The sequence below is a fragment of the Pistacia vera genome, unplaced genomic scaffold (genome assembly GCF_008641045.1).
Source record: "Pistacia vera cultivar Batoury unplaced genomic scaffold, PisVer_v2 Contig219, whole genome shotgun sequence".
Taxonomy (NCBI): domain Eukaryota; kingdom Viridiplantae; phylum Streptophyta; class Magnoliopsida; order Sapindales; family Anacardiaceae; genus Pistacia; species Pistacia vera.
The window spans coordinates 255,246-279,657 of record NW_022196023.1 but is presented as its reverse complement, the minus strand read 5'-3'; the positions used below and the strand labels follow the sequence as shown (position 1 = coordinate 279,657).

At 35.5% G+C, this 24,412-nt stretch overlaps 2 protein-coding genes across 2 annotated transcripts; one reads left to right on the top strand and one right to left on the bottom strand.

Annotated features, from left to right (window-relative positions):
* Nucleotides 1-774: 774 nt before the first annotated feature.
* LOC116130312 (actin-related protein 6-like) lies at nt 775-3,542 on the top strand. Its single transcript, XM_031416058.1, has 8 exons — nt 775-1,690; nt 1,998-2,193; nt 2,270-2,333; nt 2,539-2,623; nt 2,716-2,766; nt 2,846-2,908; nt 2,988-3,135; nt 3,317-3,542. The coding sequence occupies exons 1-7, from the start codon at nt 996-998 to the stop codon at nt 3,115-3,117; spliced, it is 1,284 nt and encodes a 427-aa protein (XP_031271918.1). The 5' UTR covers nt 775-995; the 3' UTR covers nt 3,118-3,135; nt 3,317-3,542.
* A 2,575-nt stretch (nt 3,543-6,117) lies between these two features.
* On the bottom strand, nt 6,118-21,143 carry LOC116130301 (WD repeat-containing protein 11). The gene is made up of 20 exons (XM_031416044.1): nt 20,152-21,143; nt 18,734-19,202; nt 17,915-18,002; nt 17,602-17,783; nt 17,277-17,413; nt 15,821-15,887; nt 14,287-14,455; nt 14,071-14,185; nt 13,251-13,326; nt 12,959-13,141; nt 12,488-12,648; nt 12,277-12,382; nt 11,578-11,782; nt 11,194-11,480; nt 10,903-11,024; nt 9,259-9,403; nt 9,049-9,141; nt 7,635-7,708; nt 6,994-7,047; nt 6,118-6,912 (listed from the first exon to the last, which is right to left on the bottom strand). Exons 1-20 carry the CDS (start codon nt 21,141-21,143, stop codon nt 6,612-6,614), a joined length of 4,026 nt encoding a protein of 1,341 aa, XP_031271904.1. The 3' UTR covers nt 6,118-6,611.
* Nucleotides 21,144-24,412: the final 3,269 nt, after the last annotated feature.

The window sequence follows — 24,412 nt, the reverse complement described above, 5'->3', positions numbered from 1 at the left end:
AATGACTAAACCTCCAAATTGCTTTCTCTTTAAGGTTATCCCATTAAACATGAAAGAATAATATTATACATATCAAATGATGTCCAATTTTTTTTTATCTTAAATGATATGCAGTCTTGTGGTATATTGATGTGCAAATTAATGTCTTATGTTGAGGCATATCATTTGGATANATCACGCTGAAATCTTAATGACTAAACCTCCAAATTGCTTTCTCTTTAAGGTTATCCCATTAAACATGAAAGAATAATATTATACATATCAAATGATGTCCAATTTTTTTTTATCTTAAATGATATGCAGTCTTGTGGTATATTGATGTGCAAATTAATGTCTTATGTTGAGGCATATCATTTGGATACAAAATTTAGGATTTTCTCAGCTTTTTTTTATGTTAAGTTTGTGTTTAAATAATATTTAATTATTTAAATAATGTTTAAATAATATTTAATTATTTAACCATCATTAGGTGACCAGCGATTAATTAAGATTTTTTAGTGTATTATTTAAAAGGTCCTGAGTTCGATCCATCTAAGTTGTTAATAGAGGTTGTTGTTGAGGTGATTAACTCGAATGTCAATTTTAAATCCTTAAAAGACTAATTAAGATGCGCGTAAACGGACCCAAACACTTTATCATAAAAAAAATATATATATTTATTTAATAATAATAATAATCTTATTATTATTATTTGGTATTATGGACTAGTAAATAATATGTTATTAACCTTGAAAAGATGATATTGTATAATGATATCGGATTATCTAGAATACGAAAGTTAGATTATGAACTAGTGGAAAAAAAATTCTCTCTTCTCACAAAAATCAAATACCCTGTAGAGGTTGGCATCATGAATAATTCTAGTTCCTGAATTTACTTGAATGTTGGTTCTTCTTATTCCCAAGTTCCAATAAACCCTAACAAGCCCCAAGGACCCATTTCGATATGTATTGTACATCCACATTCAAATTTACACTTCCTCTTTGACATCGGACATGTCAAACGTCGTTGTTCTCGACAACGGTGGCGGCCTGATAAAAGCCGGTCAAGGCAGCGAGCGTGACCCCGCTGTCATAATCCCCAACTGTCTCTACCGTCCCTTATCCTCCAAAAAATTCCTTCACCCATCTCCCATCACCAGCTCCACCACCGAAGACCTCACCTCCGCCGCTGTCCGCCGTCCCATTGATCGCGGTTATTTAATCAACGCCGACCTCCAGCGCGACATCTGGGGCCACCTCTTTTCCTCTCTCCTCCACGTTAACCCCTCCACATCATCTCTCTTACTCACCGAACCGCTCTTCACTCTCCCTTCTATTCAACGTGCCACCGATGAGCTCGTCTTTGAGGACTTCAACTTCAAGTCGTTTTTCGTGGCGGACTCGCCGTCTTTAGTGCATCTTTACGAGGCGAGTCGGAGACCGTACGGACTAGTGTCGAAGGCGCAATGTAGCTTGGTGGTTGATTGTGGATTCAGTTTCACGCATGCAGCGCCTGTGTTTCAGAACTTCACGATGAATTACGCGGCGAAAAGGATTGACTTGGGTGGGAAAGCGTTGACCAATTACTTGAAGGAGCTGGTTTCGTATCGCGCTGTCAACGTTATGGATGAAACTTTCATTATTGATGATGTCAAGGAGAAATTGTGTTTTGTCTCTCTTGATGTCGCTCGTGATCTTCAAATTGCCAGGTTGATATTCTATTTCTTCAAAGAGAAATGAGATTCTTTTCCATTTCAATAATAAAATAAAATAGAAGTTTTTATTCGTGGATGTTGTTTCATGTATGTTTAGTGAAATCGACGAGGATTAAAGTGGGGTGTTTGTTTATGGACTATGCTATATAAGAGTGATAGCATGTGTAAAGACTCCTAATAATTTTGTATTTTTGGATGGTGTTAATAAACTATATAGGATGCAAGGTGTGCGTGCTTTGTTTCATAGAAAACATCAGGTATGTTCATTTATAATTTATGTTCATATATGAACATTTTACAGGAAACGAGGAAGGGACAATCTCTTGAGGTGCACGTATGTTCTTCCTGATGGCATCACACACACGAAGGGCTATGTTAAAGACCCAGATGCGGCTCAGAGGTATCTCAGTTTTGGTGATGGATCTCCATCAGAGACAAAACAGATGGAAGATGCAGAAGAGCCTAGGGACAGAAAGAGAGTCGACCTGACCAAAAATGTATTAACCCTGGTTCTTTCTGAATTTAGTCATCTTTCCAACTTTACTAATTTACACATCCTTGTTATCTATACAGGAGTTTGACTTGACAAACGAACGATTCCTTGTCCCGGAGATGATCTTTCAACCTGCTGATTTGGGTATGTATCAATGTTAGTAATGTTGATGTTCCTACATTTATTGTAGTAATTTGGTAAAGTATGAGCCAGGGGAGGAATTTGCTTGAAAAATATGGAAATTGTACAAATTTCCCGAGGTGAAGTTGGAACAGAATAACATATTTGCCATTTTGCCTGGTGCTATTTATATTTTCTTGGAAAAGTGCTAATTTGGACTATTTTGCAGGAATGAACCAGGCTGGACTAGCTGAGTGCATTGTTCGAGCTGTTAATTCTTGCCACCCTTATCTGCATTCTGTACTTTATAAAAGGTGGCTTCTTGAACTCCTCAAGTGTTGAGCTTTAAAAATATTTAATTTATAAAATTTCCATTTTTTGATTTTATTTTTGTGGATTTTGGCAGCATAATATTGACCGGTGGAAGCACTTTATTTCCTCGTTTTGCTGAGAGACTGTAAGCGCAAATCTTTATGTGTTTATAATGAGAAATAATGTTGAGGCTCATCAGGAAATATATATGTTTTGCTTTGCAGGGAAATGGAGCTACGGCCTATTGTCCCTGATGACTATGAAGTGAAGATAACTACTCAGGAAGAGTAAGTGAAGACACTAGTAATTTTTCTTTGAAAAAAAAACTAGTGCTCCCAGTTGGTAAATAATTTTGTGCGTGTCCAGTCCCATATTAGGTGTATGGAGAGGAGGATCACTTTTGGCATGCAGTCCTGATTTTGAAGCAATGTGTGTCACCAAGGCTGACTATGAGGAGCATGGATCTGCTCGATGTCGCAGGAGATTCTTTCATTGAGTGCTCAGATTTCTTAAGGTATGTCATTTCAAGGACTCCCTCTGCTGTGGCTATTTGGTGAAGAAAACTGGAGGATATAGAAAATAATTTGAGATTTTGGGCTGTACAAGCTCCAAATTTATTACTAAAAAATTAATCATGTCTTAAATTTCTTTAGCTTTGTGGCAATCAAATGAGCTCATGAGGAATTATGCTGCAGGATGTCCCTTGTCTTACCACCTCTATTTCCCACTGATGAGCAAAGGAAAGGTGGAAACAGGTTTTAATGCCTTACGATTATATATAAAGGCAGATACCTCTAAACTCCTTGTTATCATCAGCATAGCATGGTGAAGCATTACCAACTGGAAATTTGGATGTTTTCCCTGGGTGGAAGGTTCGGTGACGAGGTTGTGCTTTATTCTCCTGGCTATGAAAGCGAGCTGACAAGGCCAAATTCCAAATGTAACTTATATTTGAAAAGGGCAAACCTGAGAAGCAGCTTTAAATCTCTCTTCAGAAGAGAGGGCTGCGACTTTTAGTTTGGGTTGCAGGGTACTCGTGCCTGATTTCGTCTTATATCACCGCATCCTCACTGCTCTGATGAAATTTCATATTTAAAGATATGCAATGTAAGTTGCGTTAGGTTTTTCAAATACTGGTAGTACTTGTGATTTATAAGAAATTTCATGTGTAAGTTGCGTTATGATTTGTCAACGTCCAAGTTTTTGCTTAACGGGAGTGGAATTGGAGATGGGGGCGATGATTTTAACATTATCAGTCTTTAGTAGAAGTAGGCGTTGAATGAATATCATTTTTTAAAATGAGAGAATTTTAAAACTACCCCTGACTTTTCATGAATATCAAATTGATGGCAACTTGCAATTTCATCAAATACTACCGCCAAACCCTATGAGTGCGTTTGGTTCAGGAAATGTTGGATTACTAAAAAATTATATTATCTTGAAGATTATTAGGAATCAGAAAAATGTGTTTAGTTAGTTGGAATAAATCGGTGAGTATGTTATATTAAAATATTTGGTTGGGCAGAATAAATTGGTCAGTATGTTATTTAAATTATTAAATTGTCCTCTTTTTAAATATTAAATAATATTATTTTTATTATTAATTTTTGAATAATTATTTTAACCTTCAACATTGCATATTTAGCTAAAACATCATAGGTTATATAAAACTTTAATTTATAACAAAATCACCCCCACCACCCCAAGCCATTGCCAACCATCGTCGATCACTGCCAGAAAGTCGTCGGGGTCACTAAAAATGGCTGAGAGTTGTTGAGAGGCTCCGGGAGGCTCCGATATGATCGTATTGATGGTCGAAAACGGTCATATCAAAGTAGATCTAGTCGTTAACGGTTAGATCCATGACCGTTATCGGCCAGATTTAGGTGAGATCTAATCATCAACGGCCATGGATCTGGCCGTTAACGACCATATCTCACCCAAATATTGCTAATAACGGCATTTGGCCGTCGATCTAGTCGAAAATGGCCAAAATAGATCTGGCCATTTCAGACCAGATCTACTTTGATATGGCTATTTTGGCCATCAATATGGCTAGAAACGGTCATATCGGAGCCTCCCAACGACTCTCAACCAATGTTTAATGACTCTGGCGACTTTCCGACGGCTACCAGTGGTGGTTGGCCAATTGTTGGTGGTGGTGGTTAGGTAGCGATGGTGGTTTGTAATTTGTTTTAAATATAAGAGCATTATTGTTCAAAAATTTAATTAAACAAAGTGTAAAATGTAATGATGGATTAATGTAAATTGATTTTAAATTTTAAAACAAAGACATTATTGTCTAAAATTTTTATTAATAAGGAATAAAATTATAATAAAAATAAGATAACCTAATAATTTTACAATACTTAACAAAATAAAGGTTATAAGCTTATCTTCAATAGTATCAAGAGTAATCATTATTGATATTAAAGAATCTTATATTACTTTGATAATTAAACATAGTAATAAAATAATATAAGATGACAAAACCTGATTAATCTTGCATGCCCTTCCACCAAATGCCCCCTATATTATACTTAAGAAATTCAGCTCCACCGCATCTTGCTTTATCCTCTTCTTCCCAATAAACTTTATTTTGATTTGCTTTATCAAATTGTTACTTCATAAATTTGAAGCAAATAGACAGAAAAAAAATGTCTTTATTTCAATATTTCAACTCCTTTGTAATAAAAATCTTGATCATCAGTTAGTAACAAAATACCAATTCTTAAAGCAAGAAACCCAACAGTATAACAAACATAAAATTGGTTAGTATTTGTTCCGAGACCACCCGTTTTCATTACCATCACCCTTCTGCTCAAAACAATCGCTTCGTAGTTCAAATCCAAGAAAAGAAAAGAAAAGAAAAACCTTGAACAAAAATGATCCATTAACAGGAGAAAAACATGTTGGCTGCACCTGCACCATCACCATTTATTGCTTCTACCAGCATCACCACCACTATCATTAGGATGTTGGCGCACAACCATCACCACAGTTCGAGAATTCACTGACCAGCCACAAAATCTAAGGATTTAGTCCATCAATAGGTGATTATTGTGGAGAGTAGGAGAAAGAAAAATAATAAAAAGAAAAAGAAAGAATGGATAAAGAAAAAGAAAGAATGGATTTGAATCTCTGTAGGAGTTCTTAATTTTGGAAGAGTAGATTTAGAAATGGTTTGATTTTGTGAATTTGAATCTCTTCAATCTATCTCTCTGTACATTTCTGTGAAAATTACAAGATTACCCTTACCATACAAACAGAGTTGGACAGCGTCTGTCATCAAGGATAGTTTCTTAATTAAATTTGACAAAGCTACCGTTTGAATGAGTAATACCAAAAGTTTAAGGGTAATTTTTGAAATTATCCCTTTTTAAATATAAGTTAAATGTTGGAAGTGAAATGGTGAATGCACAAAATGTTAAGCGGGTGTGTGAAACCAGAACAAGGAAAGAGAAACAATGAACACAGGAAAGATTGTATCAGCAAATATGCCACAATGGGTGGCTAAATATAAAGTACATGGTTTGCTGATTTTTTCTATTTTATCTCATGTCTCAAAACAATTAATTTTCGGAAAGCAAAATCCGTTTTTCTATATGTAAATATACAGAATAATCACCAGCCAATCATCAAGAAGCATATGCCTTTTGAAGATCCTGTGGCCGCCAAAAAATTTTGTACAGGAGCTACAACAATATCACTCATCTTTCAATAATGTTCTCTACAACAGACTTTGTTATAAGCCATTCCGCCATTTTTGTTTTCTACAATCCAGCAAAGTCGAATCTGGGCAAAAAATGCTCAGCCTCTTTCTCAAGTAGACTAACTTCATCATGTAGAAACATCCCACGATTGCCAGAGAATTTGGCATAGGAGTTGCATAACCTGTTACCTCAATAAATGCCTCACCTTTCCGTCTCACTGAGAAACCAAGTATCACCAAAACTTCTTACTATGACGCAATGCGACCCAGGCCATTCATCAGTCATAATATGGTTGAGAGTCCATGCACAGGTGCACCAATGTTCTTTGGTATTGTCCAAAGTATTCACCAACTGCAATAACATCCTGATTCTCTGGGTTCAACCCTGGTAAATTGACCGACATATTGCTGCTTGATGACCCAGATTCATCATCTGAATTTTCTAAATTGGTGGTAATTTCTGTATAAATTTCACGACAAGCAAGTACAAACATAGCAGCTGTGTAAGGTTGTTGTGTCTCACGAAGTGCTGCCAATGCCTCCTGCAATGCACCAGCTGCGACATACAAAATAAGAGCCCTGAATTGGGCCACTACAACTTCAGAACATTACAGAAATAAATATTAGAATAGGAAGATATGGAAATAAAAATGGTGGTACCTCCAGATATTGTGTTCAACATGAAGGACATGATCGGCCCACCTCTGCAAAACCCTGCAAGAAACAAAAGATGAAATCATGGTAATCTAATTTCTAAGCATCTCTTCAATTAAGTAATAACAGATTATGAAGTGCAATGAGTAGAATTTTGAATCCTCTATACGATACACTTGTAAAATACCACCACCAGAAAAGTAAGCTAAAAGAAAATATTTTTTTACCTACCACAAATTATTCTAGGGCACAACATCTGTATGAGGCTAAACAGAGAAGTAAGGCGTTACCGAGTACTTTAAGTTTTCATTTTAAACCAAATATACTACTAATTTACTATGGCAAAGAATAAAGGGAAACAATTTCAGGAACTTGTTCGTCTAATCTAGAAGATATAAGCAACTAATCCATGGTCGGAAAGCCATTTTTGCTTTTGGTGTTGAAGAATTGTCTCTCCATTTAACTGCCTGACTAAGGAACAGCATGTTGATCTGATGCAAACACTATGGATGAGCTTGCGGCACAGAATGGATTCACATAATTAAGTTTTCACATATAGAAACAACATTGAAAGAAGCTTGGTCGATACAAATATAATTCAAACACAAAAAACCTCAAATTTGTTTCATGATAAAGGAATAATAAACCTTGCATAGTCAGATCCCTTCAAATGTGTGGCAGCTAATGTTGCAGCATCAGTCCAGCATCCCGCATCTTGCAACTGCATAAGAGTTCAGATAATAATTAATCCAGCAAATATTGAGCAATCTACATTGACCACCTTTATATCAAAAGCTAAGCCAACTGATCACTTTTTCATCAAAATTTAAGCCAACTGACCACTTTTTCATGCCTAATATGTTGTTCAGCAGGGTATCATTCTCTTTTTACCAGCAACCAAAAGGTGATGGTTTTCAGACTACGGGTATTTACATGCTTAGTCACACAAGCCTTCCATGAATCAAAAGGTGATGGTTTCCAGACTACGGGTATTTACATGCTTAGTCACACAAGCCTTCCATGAATCTGTGGATATGATTCTACCCTTTACCCATATCTTTCCAATTTGTTCTACTAGCTTTAGCATAAGCATTCATATCTTTTTAAATATCACAAATGACACTACCATGATTCCATCATAGACCCAGACCAATTTCAATTATACCTATATCATGGCTTACTTTCATCTACTCTAAAAGTTTCCACTTCCTTTCCTGCATCTTAAAAACTTGGTGCCACCAAATGAGCTAGAAAGTACCAAGAGTTCATTAATTTCTTTACAGCAGGTGAATTCTATTTTTCTTATAATGCTGCATAAAAGCTACATTAACTTCTTTGCACGTTTTTCTAAACTGAAAATGACTTGCATTACTTCAACTTTTTAAAACCAAATTTACCTGAAATTACAATAGAAACAAAGTACTAAGAAAAAATAGAAGGGATGTCAATGATTCTTTTGAAGTTTATTCTGGAAATAACAGGATCAAGAGAAATGTATGAGAACTCTAAGAAGCACACATACGCCTAGAGGCTAATCATACCCATGCTCAACTTCCTACTGACATAACCACACAAGCTAAGTTGGTGACTGGGGGAGTCATGAAGAATTTTTACCACAGTTAAAGCACATCCATAATTCTCTCATTCCCCATATTAACTCCTTGAATTCTTATTATCCCAATTCAGCAATTTGAACTGTGATAAAGTGGAAAAGAAGGGTGCTCATTTGAGATTGAATATGCTAGTATTTTTTCTATTAAGTTCTTGTTTGTAAAGTTGTGTTTATAATGTATAGATACTATACAGAGTAGGGATCAAGCTGGCGTTTGTAATGGAAACACCAACGAAGGTATCATTATTTCTTATGAAAAATGTTTTAATTGATGATAATGTGAGGAAATAGGAATTTAAGGATTGAATGGTAGAAAGCACTAGAAGGGAAGGAGCAAATGGATGAAAGAGAATAAGGGCCTCTAAATTGTACGACTTAAATGTACAAAGACCACAAATTGATAAATCCGCATGGAAATTTTACATAGAATATAGATCAAAGACACTAACCTGAGAACAGGCTTCTTGATATCTTCCAACAGCACAAAGAAGATGAGTGCCAGACAGTGACCTGTCATTCCTCACCATGTTGGCTGCAACGACCTAGAAGATCATGTAGTTGTAAAGAAGAAGCCAAAAGTCACATGACTGTAAACCATTATATCCAATAAAAATTTGAGCTTCAAATTAGAAATAATTGATTTCCAGAGTAACACTCACCTTAACTGCAAGTTCAAGAAGAGACTTTGACACAGCAGAAGAAAGAGCAACAGCACGAAGAGCATTTGCATAGAAGTAAGAGCTCTCTGGAGAAGTGGAAAGCAATAAGCTAACTGCAGCTTCTAAGTTTCCAACTGAGACAAGCCTGCCATAAAGAAAATTAAGTCTAATCATCAGAACCTAAAACACACTATAAGTGCAGAAGCCCAGCAGTTGGTATAGTGGCACCATGATTGACTTCGGTCCCTTTACATGGATAACAAGATTGGTAAGTTTGAATATATTATTAGTAGAACAAAGGACTTGCATGCCAGGGAATTTAACAAAAGCAAAGCCTTCAAAAAATAAAATAAAAACTGTTACAGTGTAAACTGGTTTCTTCATCCCTAATTTTAAGCAGTCTATATTTGGAAGATAGTCAAACCAGCAAGGATTGAATGATGGAAGCTGATAGGAACCTACTCCCAAATTAATAAGAATTGGTTGGACAATGGGCCTTTGATAGGAATTGGACCGGGTAGTGGGTCTTTTTGTGAGCTCGGATAGAACTCTCCTTGAAAAACCGACTTGCCAAGGGAGGGTGTCCAAGCCCTTATAACCCACATGCCCATCCTTTTCCTTTCTAATGTGGGATTCTAACATTCCACCACACTTCCGCAACCGATGTCCACGTCGGCCTCTTTGCCCCCGTTGGCTTCTTTACCTCTTGGGTGACTACGTGGATCCCCTTTCCCTTGGGCCTCCATGCCCTTTCTCAAGGTAGTAGCCCGGGCCCAAGATCAGTCTGCCACATATCAACTTGCCACGGAGGCAACATCCCGTGGGCGTAGGATCATATTTTGATACCATTTAATAGGAACCCACTCCCAAATTAATAAGAATTGAGCTAGGCAATGGGTCTTTTTGTGATCTCGGATAGAACTCTCCTTAGAAAACCAGCTAGCTAAAGGAAGGTGCCCAAGCCCTTATAACCCACATACCCACCCTTTTCTTTTCCAATGTGGGATCCTAACATGGAAGCTCATGTAAGTTCCATGCTTGAAGTTGATTAAAAAATTGGTATGGTGACAGATGCTCCTCTTGAGATTCAATTCTGACAGATTTCTCTTTATTCAGTATTGCCCATATCTCTCTTCTTTTACTTCTTCCTTTGGTGTTCGTGTGCGAGTGGTGGTGATGGTCGTGGGGGTGGTTGTGTTTGGTAGCCACTTTACGTATCTTTACACACGCACACACACATACAGAGTTTATATATTCAGAAAATAAACTTCACTGCATAGGGTTATCCCTTGATGCCTTCTCTATCGTGAATTTTGGTATACGATTAATCTCAAATCTTCACAATCATTTTCTGCTGTCACAGCATTACTAGTAACATGCAACAAAAGACATTTAAAGAGTAACTAAAAGTTTTGAATTTTCAAACATATAGCTGAAGATTAGAGGAGGTCATTCTAGGTATATCCATCAATCAATAGAAAATTTATCTCCAGTTTAATATCTGATTCATGAAACTTGGCTAAAGCTTAAATCTGTTATCTTACGAACTTATTAGCAACTCATAAACAACTCCATACATTATACCAATGGAATAACACAAACTCAGCAAGAACAGACGTAAGAAGACTTATAAGCGGAACTCACTCGTGAACACGGTTCTGAATAGCCTGTTCTCCCTCCAATTTCTCATGCCAAGGAATACGCTCACTAGCAGTTTCCCACAACTCTTCTTGTCCGAAAGCCATTAATCTAAGTTGACCCTGACTCTGACAACCAAAAAGTCCAATTTACAAAAGAGAAGATGACAGAAATGCAAGAAAAAATTACCTAGATCAATGTCTGAAACTTGGACAAGAAGAAACAATAACCATCAGCAGAAACTTAACAGAAAAATTCACCAAGAATCATCAAGGGTTGACATATTGACCGACTTACCAAAGAATCCCTCTTTCTGGTTCCTGGAATTGATTTTCCCTTTGATGTAATCCTACTTAGCATAGCTGTGTCATCAAGCCCTGAACTAGAAGCTGAGAGAGGGGCTTTTTGTGGAGACTTCTTTAATAACTTATTCATCAAATGATTAAGAGCATGAGGCAACTGTAACCAAAAAAGTGCTTCTGGGGTTTCACCAAAGATTGCAGCTGCAAAGGCAAACCTTGCAGCACAGCCTTTATCCACTACAGTAGCATACAATCTTGCCCTCTCATCGTCAAGCATGCAGCCTTGGGCAAGAAAATATTAGAAGAAAACAAACCAATTTAAATGAATGAATATGAAACCCTTCAATATTAGAAACAGATCATGGGAGTAGAAACCTACCCTCTTTCCTGTAAGGCTCTAATACTTTGAGGAGCATCTCTGGCACAACTGAGTCACCAATAGAAGGTAAACCAATCATGTGACTGCGAAGATCCTTCGTGGATGAAGGAGTTCCAGGAATTAAGTGGGGTCTCTTCTTTATGGTTGTGCTGCAAGTATTAAACCAAGAAGGCTTCACACCCAATTGTAAGATCATCCTCAATGCCTGCACCCAAGAAAGAACAGTAAAATTAGTCAGTCAACAGAAAACTAAATTCATAAAGATTTTCCAAAAGCTCATGTCATTTCTTGAATCAAAACAATGCTGACATTAGATGTTAATATAACTAAGTTTTTCAAAAGCACTTCTACATGACAGCTATCTCCATCAGATTATGAACAAATAAGATGCAGCTCCACACTTAGAATTACAAGGCCCAAAAATTTTCTTGCTGGCCTTGTTCCTTTTTCAAATTTGAAGGATCCATCCTTAATTTTCTTTAAAATGTCTTATTTCACTCCAGCAAAAATGGCATATATCTCCATCATTACCCTTCAAAAAGCAACTATTTCCATTGATGTTTTCCAGTAAAAAATTGATGTATCAAATATAAAAGGTGAGAACTGATATTAGAGATCCAATTTGCACAGGAATGGATAAATATTATTATTATATTATGACAATTGGAAAGGAATATACAAAGGTAGGGTAATTGTTACCAGTGCATGTGGAGTAGGAAATAATATAGGTAAGCATAAAGGCATAGGACGGAATCTCTCTCTAATAGTTCGAGTCTGGGGCGTGTGGCCAATTTTTTTCTCATTTCTGCATTGAAAGAGCAAGATTATCATCTAAAAGTCCTCATTCTTATAAAAAGCCGAAAAGTGTTAAAAGGAGTTAAGAAAGTCAAATCAAATGGTGGGTGCTTACATTTTAACCTCAATAAGGCGGAAGCTGCTGTCAGCTCCAGCTACACACAATACCAATGGGTCATTTTTATCAGTTCGCAAAGGCAGCCAATCGAGTTCCAATACAAGAGTTCCAGGAAATTGAGGTTGTAAAAGGGAATTTGCTAATGGGTCTTGTGAATCCTGCAAATGAAATAGTGGACAAAAATAGGATCAAATGAAGAAAAATCTTGGGAGAAGCGAGATAGAACAAAAAGCACTCTCAATGAATATTATTCAGTAGTATATGTAGTATGAAAGGTTCCATTATCAATACACATTTCCAGTATTGTATGTAGGAAGTGAATGCTCTCTATACATTTTACTAATGCTTATAATACCAAAAGCTCGATATAGATAACAAGAGTTGCTAGCTGATTTTGCCTATCTTGTGAGTAAAATGGGCTAAAGATCTCCATGAATACACATAAAGAAGGGTCAGTCTCAAGCTTACAAGGTCAAATACAGAAAATGTATTGTCATAAAATAGTACTGCAATGCGCCCTCGACTACGGTCTCCTGAAACGACAGGTGAGAATTTTATTCTTCGGATTCCATCTCTGTGAGTATTAAATGAGGAAGAATGTCCAGTTGTAACATCCCACCACCGGATGTTTCCTGACCTATCCCCCATAACCTGAGAAAATATGAAGCCACAGTTCATCAATATAGAAATCTTGAAAAAACCATGGTTCTGATTCAGACTACCAAACAGATCACATAAATGGGAAACATATGATACATACAACGTGGGGCAAGCGATAGGCCATGGCTGTAATCAATCCATCAGACGAAACAAATGAAGAAGATGGCCATTTTGGTCTATTGACAAGTAAAACACAGACATGGTTAGATAAAATAACATGTAGTATGAAAAAAGAGACAATTCAAAGCAATCACATGATAAGGAGCTATATAAATTCAGAATTAGAGAACCCATGTGTGAGTAAGTGGGAACTAGGGATGACGTAACTTTTCCACATTAAATTTTATATTTGAGAGGCCAAACATGCAATCCAATAACGACCAGCATAACGCATATAGGTATTAACATCTCAAATAACCAGCTTGTGCATGTGTAAAAATGTGAAGCAATTATACGTATCAATCACAGGATGATCTATTATGAAAATAGAACAAAAATAAATGGTGAAGCAAAGGTAATAGAAAAAATAGGTTTTGGTAAAGCTTTTCAAATTGGTTCTTCTTTCTCCTCTTTATCATGAGGTTCAACTCTCATTGATGAATCAATATTCAGTTTATTAACAATTAACAGCTGGATTTATCATTATTTTTTTGCATGTCCTTGGAAATTTATAGTTAGCACAAGTTCTCCCATTTTATGTCCTACATACAATCTGTATAAATAGGCATGTGTAATCTTCTGCTGTGGCTAGCAATAGTATGGCCAACTATTGTGGGTTATGGATAGAAATATGAAAATTTTAAGATAATGCTAGACGCAAAAAGCTAAAATGCAACCTATAACATAATTGAATAGTTAATATCCTATTATCAAAATGCTATTTCCATATGGCAACATTTCTCATGGAAGAATAACAATACCTAAAATCTCGAATCCTCCGCCCATGAACCTCAAAAACTCCAAGTGCGCCGTTTGATAGCGCAAATGCAAAACTTTCAGAAGCATCATCTTGGGATCCATCAGATCCCACTGCCTCTGCAGATAAAAGTTTAAATTATCAAAGAAAATGAGAACCCATATCTTATACCAGCCACTGGCAAATATAACATATTTGCATAACAAGTTAAGAAGCTCACTGGAATCTGATGAAGATGCCTTTGATGATGAAGACACTCCATCTGTAGTCATGGCTGTATGATCCTTGGAGGACATTGATGATTGCCTAAAAGGACTATTTTGACTTGGCCGAGGAACTGTTGGAAGAGTCCATTCCAATACCGTGAAGGGAAGAGCTAATGATCTAAGCTACATGGAGAATAAAGCATAATAATTATCTATGATAAACTAAATAATTAACTAAAACAAATATTGGTGTGTGAATGCCACAATGATTGATTTAGTTAGAAAAATTGTACATTAAAATTGAAGATAAAGAAACAAATGTAAAACCTATCAATCACAAATACATACAATTTTGCATAAAAAGTAAATGATATATAAATATGCAGATATATACTTGTGGCAAGAAAACTTCCACAATCATAATTAGTAGGGGAAAAGAAACACAGAAAGGATATTTTTAAGTGAGCAGGAAGTCTCTAGGATTGAGGGAAAACAATTATCAGATATTCCAAAAAATAAAAATTACATCAGACAAACAGGACAGCATTCTAAACATGTAATAATGTGGAATCATAGAGAAGACAGATAGAAAACCTATGACACATGGACATCATGACCATCTTTTGGAAATTTTGAGTTTTGTAGTCTTACAGTAGATGAGTTAACATATTTTCTTCTAGAACTTCTTGTATGGATTCATGGCTTTCAAAAGTAGACCACTATCAATTTACACAACTATTTTCGCACCATGTTATGACTTTATTTACATGTACGGGCTTTATGGAACATAATAGGGCTATAGAATCCAAGTAATACCTACCCATCTAATTTCTCCATTTACGTTTATAACCCTCCATGCAAACACCCAAAAAGAAATTTTTTTCCTTCATCTGATGAAGTAACACCTACATGCACATTAGTAAAGCCAATCTTTCATTTGTTCTATTTTTGAACAAAATACAAGTAATTACTTTCTTCCATCCCATTAAAAGAGGGCCACAATATATGCATGTAACTTAGTCCTTTCACATGTTTGGACATTAGAGTGCACAAATGGAACATCGACATGCTAAATATTCCAAGGGGTGATGAAATGCCTTGTCTGTTTCAATAGAGCACACCAACTTTTGGGTCTATTATACTAATTAAAGGTATTTTTAAAATGTATACATGTAACAATGATACAACTAGTTGTATTTTGGTCAAAAAGGTACGCAAACATCAAAGGTGTACCCTTGAAATCCTACAGTTTGTTTCACATTCTATTATACCAATTAAAGGTAAAAACATATACATGTAACAATGAAACAAATAACTGTATTTCGGTCAAAAAGGTAAGCAAACATCAAAGGTGTACTCTTGAAATTCTACAGCTTGTTTCACATTCAAACATGAATATGCTAAAACAAATTGACTATGTAGATAAGTTTCAGTAAATAAGAACAGTTCCTATTTTTATAAGCTTATTGACAAACACTATGGACAATATCTTTAAATTAGTCGAGATATTTTAATTGGAAATAGCAAAAAAGGCATGGACAAACTTACCATAATGGGATTTTTTGTCATTGCCCAAACCTCTACAGGGGCATCACGAAACAGAATTAGAAGATACCTGGAATTATTTAAACCAGAAGAAGCAGAATCACTACAAGATGCTCACGTAGTCATGAAGAATCAAAAGAGAGCATAAAGTTTGACAGAGAAGGGGTAAAAAGAAGATAAGTAAAGAGAGTGTTATCCTCAAAACATGCCAGTATTTCAACTCAGCCACACTGGAACTAAGCAAGTTATAGAAAAACGTTAAAAGTCTACCTCTAGAAACCTTTAATGAAGTCATAACAAATTCATATTTAATCAGTAACTAATTAAAGCCAAGTTAAATAAACATACTTTTTTAACATTTCCCAAACATAATATCATGTTTTCTTCAGATTTTTTTCCAAGATTCTCGTCAGACGCATAACTCCACTACCCATACTTTGTCATACTCTTTTGATATCAGCTATACTGCAAAAAAGAGTTCCACATTCTTCCCCCACATGTCCTTCCATTAGTAAGTGTTTAGCAGATACAAATGCACTCACCACTATGCTTTACCACCAAAACCAATACCCAAGGGTACACTCTTCCTAAAAGCTTCTCAATTTACACTCAACTTAAGTAATCTCCAAACATATCAACATTTTTTCACGAAGACCATATTTTTTGCTATTATATTTCAAAAATCACTACATTTAGATTCCAGCTACCCCTAGTTTTAATTACAGTTCGCCTACTCAAATACTAATTCAAAAAGAACCACAGTTTCTTGTAATCAAAATAAGTACCGCTAGATGTCTTGTTCTCAATAAATTAATAAAACCTCTTATGCCACCATCTGATCCACTAAAACTTCTTCACCTACCAATATCAATAATCCACCCACCCTCCCAGGCTGAAGTAAACAAATAAAAAGATGGCATTATGAAACAAATCATATCCAATGTAAGTTTCACACCCTTTCTAACTTAAGAACCAGTTTCTTTTCTTTGATTGGGCATTGTCAAATTTTCATATCTTACAAGAATTGTCCACCAAATCATTAACCTCCTCTCTACTACAAAATGCCTTTCAAAAGCTTCAATAATTTATATGTGATACACAAGTTCCCAACTTTTCTTTCTTCCATCAAACATGAGGATATTACCAGCACAAGAAATTAAAGTTGGCCTCATCATTTGTTTCTCACACATGACACAACCATTTATAGCAATGTAACTGGCAATGAGTACAATAATCACATAAAAGTATAAGTTCATGAGAAAGGTTAGATTCATATTCTAGCATTCCAATATAAACATTTACTTTTATGTCCAAGAAGATAATCTCAAGCTCATTATACATTGATTCTATTTCCAAAGGGAAACACAGATAAATAGAAAATGATGATACAGAAGGAGCACAAGTGCTTTTAAGTAAAAGTATGATGAATGCAAGATAGGAAACTGGATTTGAAGACAACCTTCCAGAAGAAGAAGCCCTTAAGGCTCTTATAGGTGCACGTTCAGGCTTTTGTAGAACTCGAAATGTTCTATTAAGCCCACTTCTAAGACATGTGATGACAAGCCTATTAATGTAACCTCCGGTTTTCTCATTCACCTGATTCCACAAAGTACTGGTTATATGATAATGAACATGGTATTGTTTAAAAAGAAATAAACAGAAAAGGCATCATCTAATTACAGGGTTTCTAAATTAGAAGAACAAGAAGACTACTAGAGGGAGCAGGTTGGCAGAAAGAAAATACTTGAAACTAAATAACCAATAAAATTTCAAATGTCATATACCTGAGTGTAAGAAAATGAAACCAGTCTAGAATTTCCAAGCCATCTTAGTCCCCTGACAGTACCATTATGAACAAAAAAATTTGCAGCAACAGCATTGGCAGAAACGTCAACAACATCAATTGTTCCACTTTGGGTTCCCAAAGCAACAAGTGGAACAGCTACAGCAGGATAGTTTCCTCCACCTTTACATATAATATCTCGTTAATCAACAAATAGGTATTCTAATTCATATCCATATTGATGATAACTCCTAAGCATTTAAAAAGATGGAAACTCAACAGATATAGTAAATCAGTGGCAAGATGAAACTAACGGGCCAGAGTAGCTGTTAAAGAAGGAGAAGGTACAGCCAGCATGGTCAATGTTGAAGAAAGAAGTTGAAGCTGTCCAACCAAGCTGACCTGCATAAGTGGTTTGACCAGTCATTAATCATGGAATACGCAACCAACATCATGAGCGTGTAAAGAGAACTATGTGATTCAATGAACCCTTGACAAAGATGAAAAGAATATGAAAGAACCCATCAAACTATGCTACAGAAAGAATGTTTTATTAATTATCAATTACGAAGTACAACCTTCACAGTCAGAGTTTACTGTTCAAATTCCCATATCTGTACCTAGATCAGCAAAGCTCCATATAGGCAATGTTTTTACTGAATTTATGCAATTTTGTCACAATATACCTGCCTGACCTGTGTCTCCAAAGGCCTGGACGAGTCTCAGTCTAAGGAGTAATCTAACAGGAATTTGTGCAGGTAACAGGACAACTACCAACCAGAACATAATAACCATATATGAGTTACTAAATTTTATTAATTCCAAGGATGAATTTTTCATGCGAACAACAATGTTGCATCACTAACAAGTTTTAACATGAATGTTAAAAGGTAAAAAGGCAATGGCAAGTAAAAAGTAAGGAAATGTAACGAAAAAAATTTCACGCTGCATATTGTGTGCCAGGGTCTTATTGAGCAAAAAATTAATTGAATTCCCTACTTGTAACCAAAGAAGAGACTAGAAAATTATAATATTTAGAGGTTTCCTTTGTTCAAGTCAAGTTATTGCAGTCTTCAGCAATCAAGTAAGAGTTTGTAACTACTACACCATAGAGAAAATATTTTTTCACATACCTTAAATGACATATCTGCCCGACTGGAGGTAGAATTTGATGGACAGTGTCTGCTGCCACTCACATGTTCTAGTTGCTTAACTGCTTCTGGGGCACGCACATCATTAGTAAAGTTACCCAAAACTGGAACTTCAGTGACATCAGCATGGATGCCAGGGTTTATAACATCCTGCTGAAAATCCCCAACCCCTTCAGCACTCAAGAGCCAGCTCCATACTTTTCCATCTTCAGAAATGGAGATTAAACGTGTCTTTGTAAGAAGAAGCGGATCATCAGAAAAATCGAAAGGATTGTCAAAATCTACATTGGCTGAAGGAGAACGAAATGCATGTGCATAAGACTTGCCAATATTCTGGAGGGTAGACTCTGATTGACAGACGAGGACAGCAAGAATTGAAGGTGAAGGAACAGATGTACCAATTGAAGGCATAAACTCTTCCATTGTACACATTACATGCACCTGTTCTCCTCTGTGATAATATCCAAATAAGTACAGTCCCTTAAGGCCAGAAAAACATTCATTGTATAATCGTCACTTAGACTCACATTTAAATGAGGAAGATAAGAAAAAGTCATTTATTCTTGAAATGTAAAATTACTTCAACCATATTATAATTTCAAAACAAAGGCAAAGCCCCCAAGCGTGAAAGAAATAAGAATATAGATTTGCAAAGATATAGTGTTTAATTATGTCGTCCAATACAACATTCTTTTACAGACTTTTCAGGGAGTTCAAATACTAGGCCATAATAATTCAAAAGTAATTCCAGTTGAGTGGTAACCGAAATCCAAAGTAATTAAAAGCTCCACTTAAAATAAGATAACCAGTTCTTATCACGGCCATTAGTTGAAAAGCCATACCCATTGTTAAAAAAGTTATGCAAACATCAACATCTGAGCTCCCTAAAACCCCCATAACAGTTACAAGCAAAACCACAATTTCTAATATTGCTTTTATCAAAATCATGAACGTCCATATTTTTTCTTCTAGAGATCAGACAAAACAAATTCCAACTCATAATAACCATGAAGGAACTTAGATGTCCTAAGAGCATGACCAAGATACCACCAACCCATATTACTAAAAACCACTTGTTCTTTCTAGAAGTCTTGAATATGTTTCATTCCCAGAAAGATTTAGAGTAACATAATCTAGCTCTACAATACCCTCTTCAAGCAAATTATAAGCACTATCTCTAGAACAAAAAGAGAGATCACATTTGTTCATTAAAGTTGACGCTGACAATTTGTACAGTAGTAAATGATAATACTTCAATTCCGATCAAAAGTGCTCTAGTGTCTTTCTTACTATACATTAAATTGTAGGCACTTTTGGATGTAACTTCTGAAAAATAAAAACATATCATTGCAAATATTTTAATGAAAGAATAGAAGAACTGGACTGAAATGTGATCGTACTCTTTCCGGCGCCATATGCTGAGCTTCCCATCAAGATGAGCGCAATAGAGTAAGTCATTATCGGGATCAGGAGACACGTCTAGAAACTTGGCGCAGCCTCGCGGCAATGCTGCAGCAGAAAGTGTGGTCTCATACTGCAAATCAAACACAACTAACTCCCTCGGAAATGTCACAAATAAAATGTGCCTCCACTGTGGCGAAAAAGCAAATTTCACCATATAAAGCGGGAATAACCCAGCAGCAGGCGACGTGGAAGAGAAGCCGCCGCCACTCACATCCCTCTCCAGCTTCAGCAATTCCGTACAATCCGTTGGAATCTTCAATTCTTTGATTACAACTTCATCCTCTCTCTGTCCTAAAACTTTTACCGACAATAGGAAACCTTTGTAACCAATGACGCAAAAATGGCGGGAATCAAAAGGATCGCGGCGGATGCAGGAGAGGTATTCAGGCGAGGCGTCGTATTTCCATATACACGCGGCGGGAGTTGTCGTGCTGTAGAGAGAGAGAATGGAAGTTCCGTTAATCGCAGCGAGGAGGTAGGAGTCGGGTTTGGATACGATCCAGCAGAGGTCCTGGATCCCAAGCCTGGGATTAGGGTCAGGGTCGAGCCAGAGGATGACAGAGCGGAGGCGGAAGTCTAGTAGAGCGATGCGGCCGTGGCGGTCGCCGGCGGCGAGGAGAAGATGCGAGGTGGAGGGTTCAGCGGAGAGTAAGTCACAACGGAGGGTGAGAGTAGTCCAGCGAACGGAAGTGACGAAAGGAGAGAGAGATGAGGTGGAATTGGTGGCGGTGGGTGGAGGAATAGGAATTGTGGAGATGAGCTGGAGAGAGCGAGAGTCGAGAATGGAGACAGAGGAACCGGATGCAAAGGCTAACAAACCGGAGGAGCTTAAATCTGCGGATCCGAAGTTGTTGCGACTGGGTGGACCTGGGAGCATGTAATTGCAATTCCAGGAATCGGGCGGTGGTGGTCTTGTAGAGATGGACATTGTCGTTTGCTCTTAAATTGTAGATGATGTAATGATGTGGTTTTAGTGAACGAATTTAGTTGTGTAGAGAAGTAGACATGGTGAGATTTGATGGGGTTGATGGGAGTAACACAGTATTGTTGACTCCGTCCGATCACTGCGAGTGAGTTTGAACTTTGAATGAAGACTGGAGGAGGGATTGGTAATGGTCTCTAAACAAATACAAAATTTTATTTTTTATAAAAATAAAATTCAGATATTAATTATTATTTATTAAATTCATTTCACTCGCATCGCATTAGCATGCGTATGAATAATCATACGAACGTCAACCTGCTTTGTCATAATTGTTGTTATATTAATTTCCCTTTTATTACAAAATAGGATTTGATATTTGATATTTCGATTACAAAATATCTATAATTATTTTAGAATTAATGAGAAAAATAACCCAATTGGAGGATTTTTGAAATTAAACAAAATCTAAATATATTGATTATTGTTTTCATGCTCAATTCACTCAACCACATTGATATTGAACATGTCAATATTTTGATCGTAACTGTGTGATATGCCTAAAAAATGAGAGTTTACATAAGTTGTTGTCAGCAACACCAATCAGAGTTTAGGAAGACTTGCGTCGTTCAAAGTTTGTCATGTCATCCAAGACAAAAAAAATATAACCGTCAACAACTCAACCGACTCAAGTTTTGTCTGTGAATGAATTTAGTTCGCACACATGTCTAAACCTCATTTAATTTAAAGATATTTCTTAAGTTTTCAACTAATGGGAAAACATGGGAGATTTGCACAGCACCAACCCACCTTTATAAATGTAATCATTACCTTGAGTTCAGCGGGTATAAATAGACAGCTCCCCTCACAAAATTGGGATCAGAAGTTCTGAATTCAACAAAGAAAATAGCAAAGACACACCACAGTAAAGAGACTAGCTTGATATTCTCTAAAAACACTTAAAACACCAAGCACCTGTAACCCAGATCGCAATTCATGACCTCTTGTAATCTTGGTTAATAATTAGGAACACACCAATATAAAAGAAAACAGTGGAGGTAGGAATCGTTTTAAGCATCCGCACCACTATAAAAACCTTTGCTATCTCATTTTATTTTACGTCTTTGCATGCTATTGTAAGAACAGTACCCCATTCAATTCCCATAATCATTCACATGTAATTTCTAAAATTTTCTTAGTACTTTGTACGTACAAAGTTATTAGTGTATTAACACTGTTTGTTTTTAACCCACCCGAACTGAGGTTAAGCATACTTATTATTAAAAATAATTAAGAGGATGAGTTATTGAATAAAACCTAAAAGAGTGGACAAGAGAATGTATTGAATGACCCAATCACATTCCCAACTATCACCACTTAATGACTTTAGATTCTGTCACGTATATGTCTGCATCAATACATTAACGTAATTATATATATATTAATGGCAATTTCTCATTAATAATAATAAATGATCTATTAATTCGACATAAAATCAAAATCCATACATCTAATTTTATGGAATTGATTATATTATATATATGGTAAACAGTGTATGATATATCATAACTAATACCACCCACCCCTGATTTATATGTTTGTCAAGTGTTGATCACCCTAACTTCTCCCGGCTAAAGTTGACAGAAGATAGTAGAGGAATTATCACACATACTTGTGTGTGCGTAGGCGATATGATGAGCATGATTGTAATTTGAATGATAGATCTGTTAAAGATTAAAACAATTCACCCACCAGGTTTGAGTTAATTAACAAATACACCCTGAGAATTCCAACAATACCCTAATTATACTTTTAAGTTTTATTTGAATTTACATATAATGTGTTTTTATAAATTTGCATGTGCTTGAAATGAGATTTTGAAGATGATAATGGATTTTATGTAGGAATGCGTAAATTATATTTATCATTTTCCAAATCTCTTCTCTAAACACACAAATCAAATAGCATATGAAAATTTAATAAAAACATATTATACATCAAGTTCAAATAAATTTTTTAATATTTTTAGTTTTTTAGATTAAAAATTGGATGGATTTGTCACTTTCTAAATCCTTTAGGTATTTTAAACTTAACTCAAACATGGGTGATGTGTGTTCTAATCTCAATTTTGTTAGGAACTGATACTCAGAGTGTATGATTGTTAATTTAATAAAAGGACATGATATTTTAACTTAAAATTTTGACTTAAATTGAGAAACAAATTTTCAGTCATTGATATTTATAATCAATGGATATGAAAAAAAAAAAAAAAGGTTTGAAATAGTTATAATTACCTTCTCAGCAAATCTATACCATTGGATTGTACTAAATCACGGCTAAAATTTTAGTAAAAATTGAAGTTAAAAGACCCCCATTCCATAAAGTAAAATGCAACTTCAACGATTAACTCTCTCTCGTTAATTTAAAGAAAAAAAGACATTATAATTTACTATGTTGCATTACACACAAAAAAAAAAAAAAAAAAAAAAAAGCCTTATTTACTATATCTATATAATTATTTAAAAAAATTCCTACAGCAACATCACAATTAAATACAGTTTTACTAAGGATTACATTTGATCATCATAAGAGAGATAAATCCATATCGAGGATTTCCGTATCTATCAGATTAGATTGAACAATTTTCATTGGAAGGAATTATTGATTTCGATGTAAATATTTAATATAAAGTAAAAAGTAAGCGGGGAAGATAATGAAAGAAAGGAGAAATGGGGTACGAGGGATTCTAAAATGTATTATTCGTCGTCCTAGTCCTAATACCAGAAAGGGAATTTTCCGCATCCCTTTTGGTATCCTAATCGAAAAATAATGGTTTTTTTATTCCATTCATCAAATTTTCCTTTCTTATATTTTAGTTTAGATTTTTTTCCAGGCTTATCTAACTTTTTTTTTTTTGTATTCTTATATTTAATCAAAAGAAATCTATATATGAGAATTGTGATTTTGTGATCCAAGAAAAAGAAATTGAGTGATTACTTACTTTTTCTAATCGATAGATACTATCGGAACAAATGTTCTAAATCAATTAAGCAAGTCATTACAGAAAAATCATCAGAAACTAAAATGAAATGGAATTTTTTGAAGCATCAGAAGAGTGATCTATATTGTCATTTATACTTATACGAACAAAACATAATATTATGATTATTAAGAACTCGACGGAGCCTATCACTTATTTTTTGTATGATTCGAGGCCAAGTGTTACTCATTTTACATTTAATAACTCATAATCAGATCTGGTAACTAAATATTTC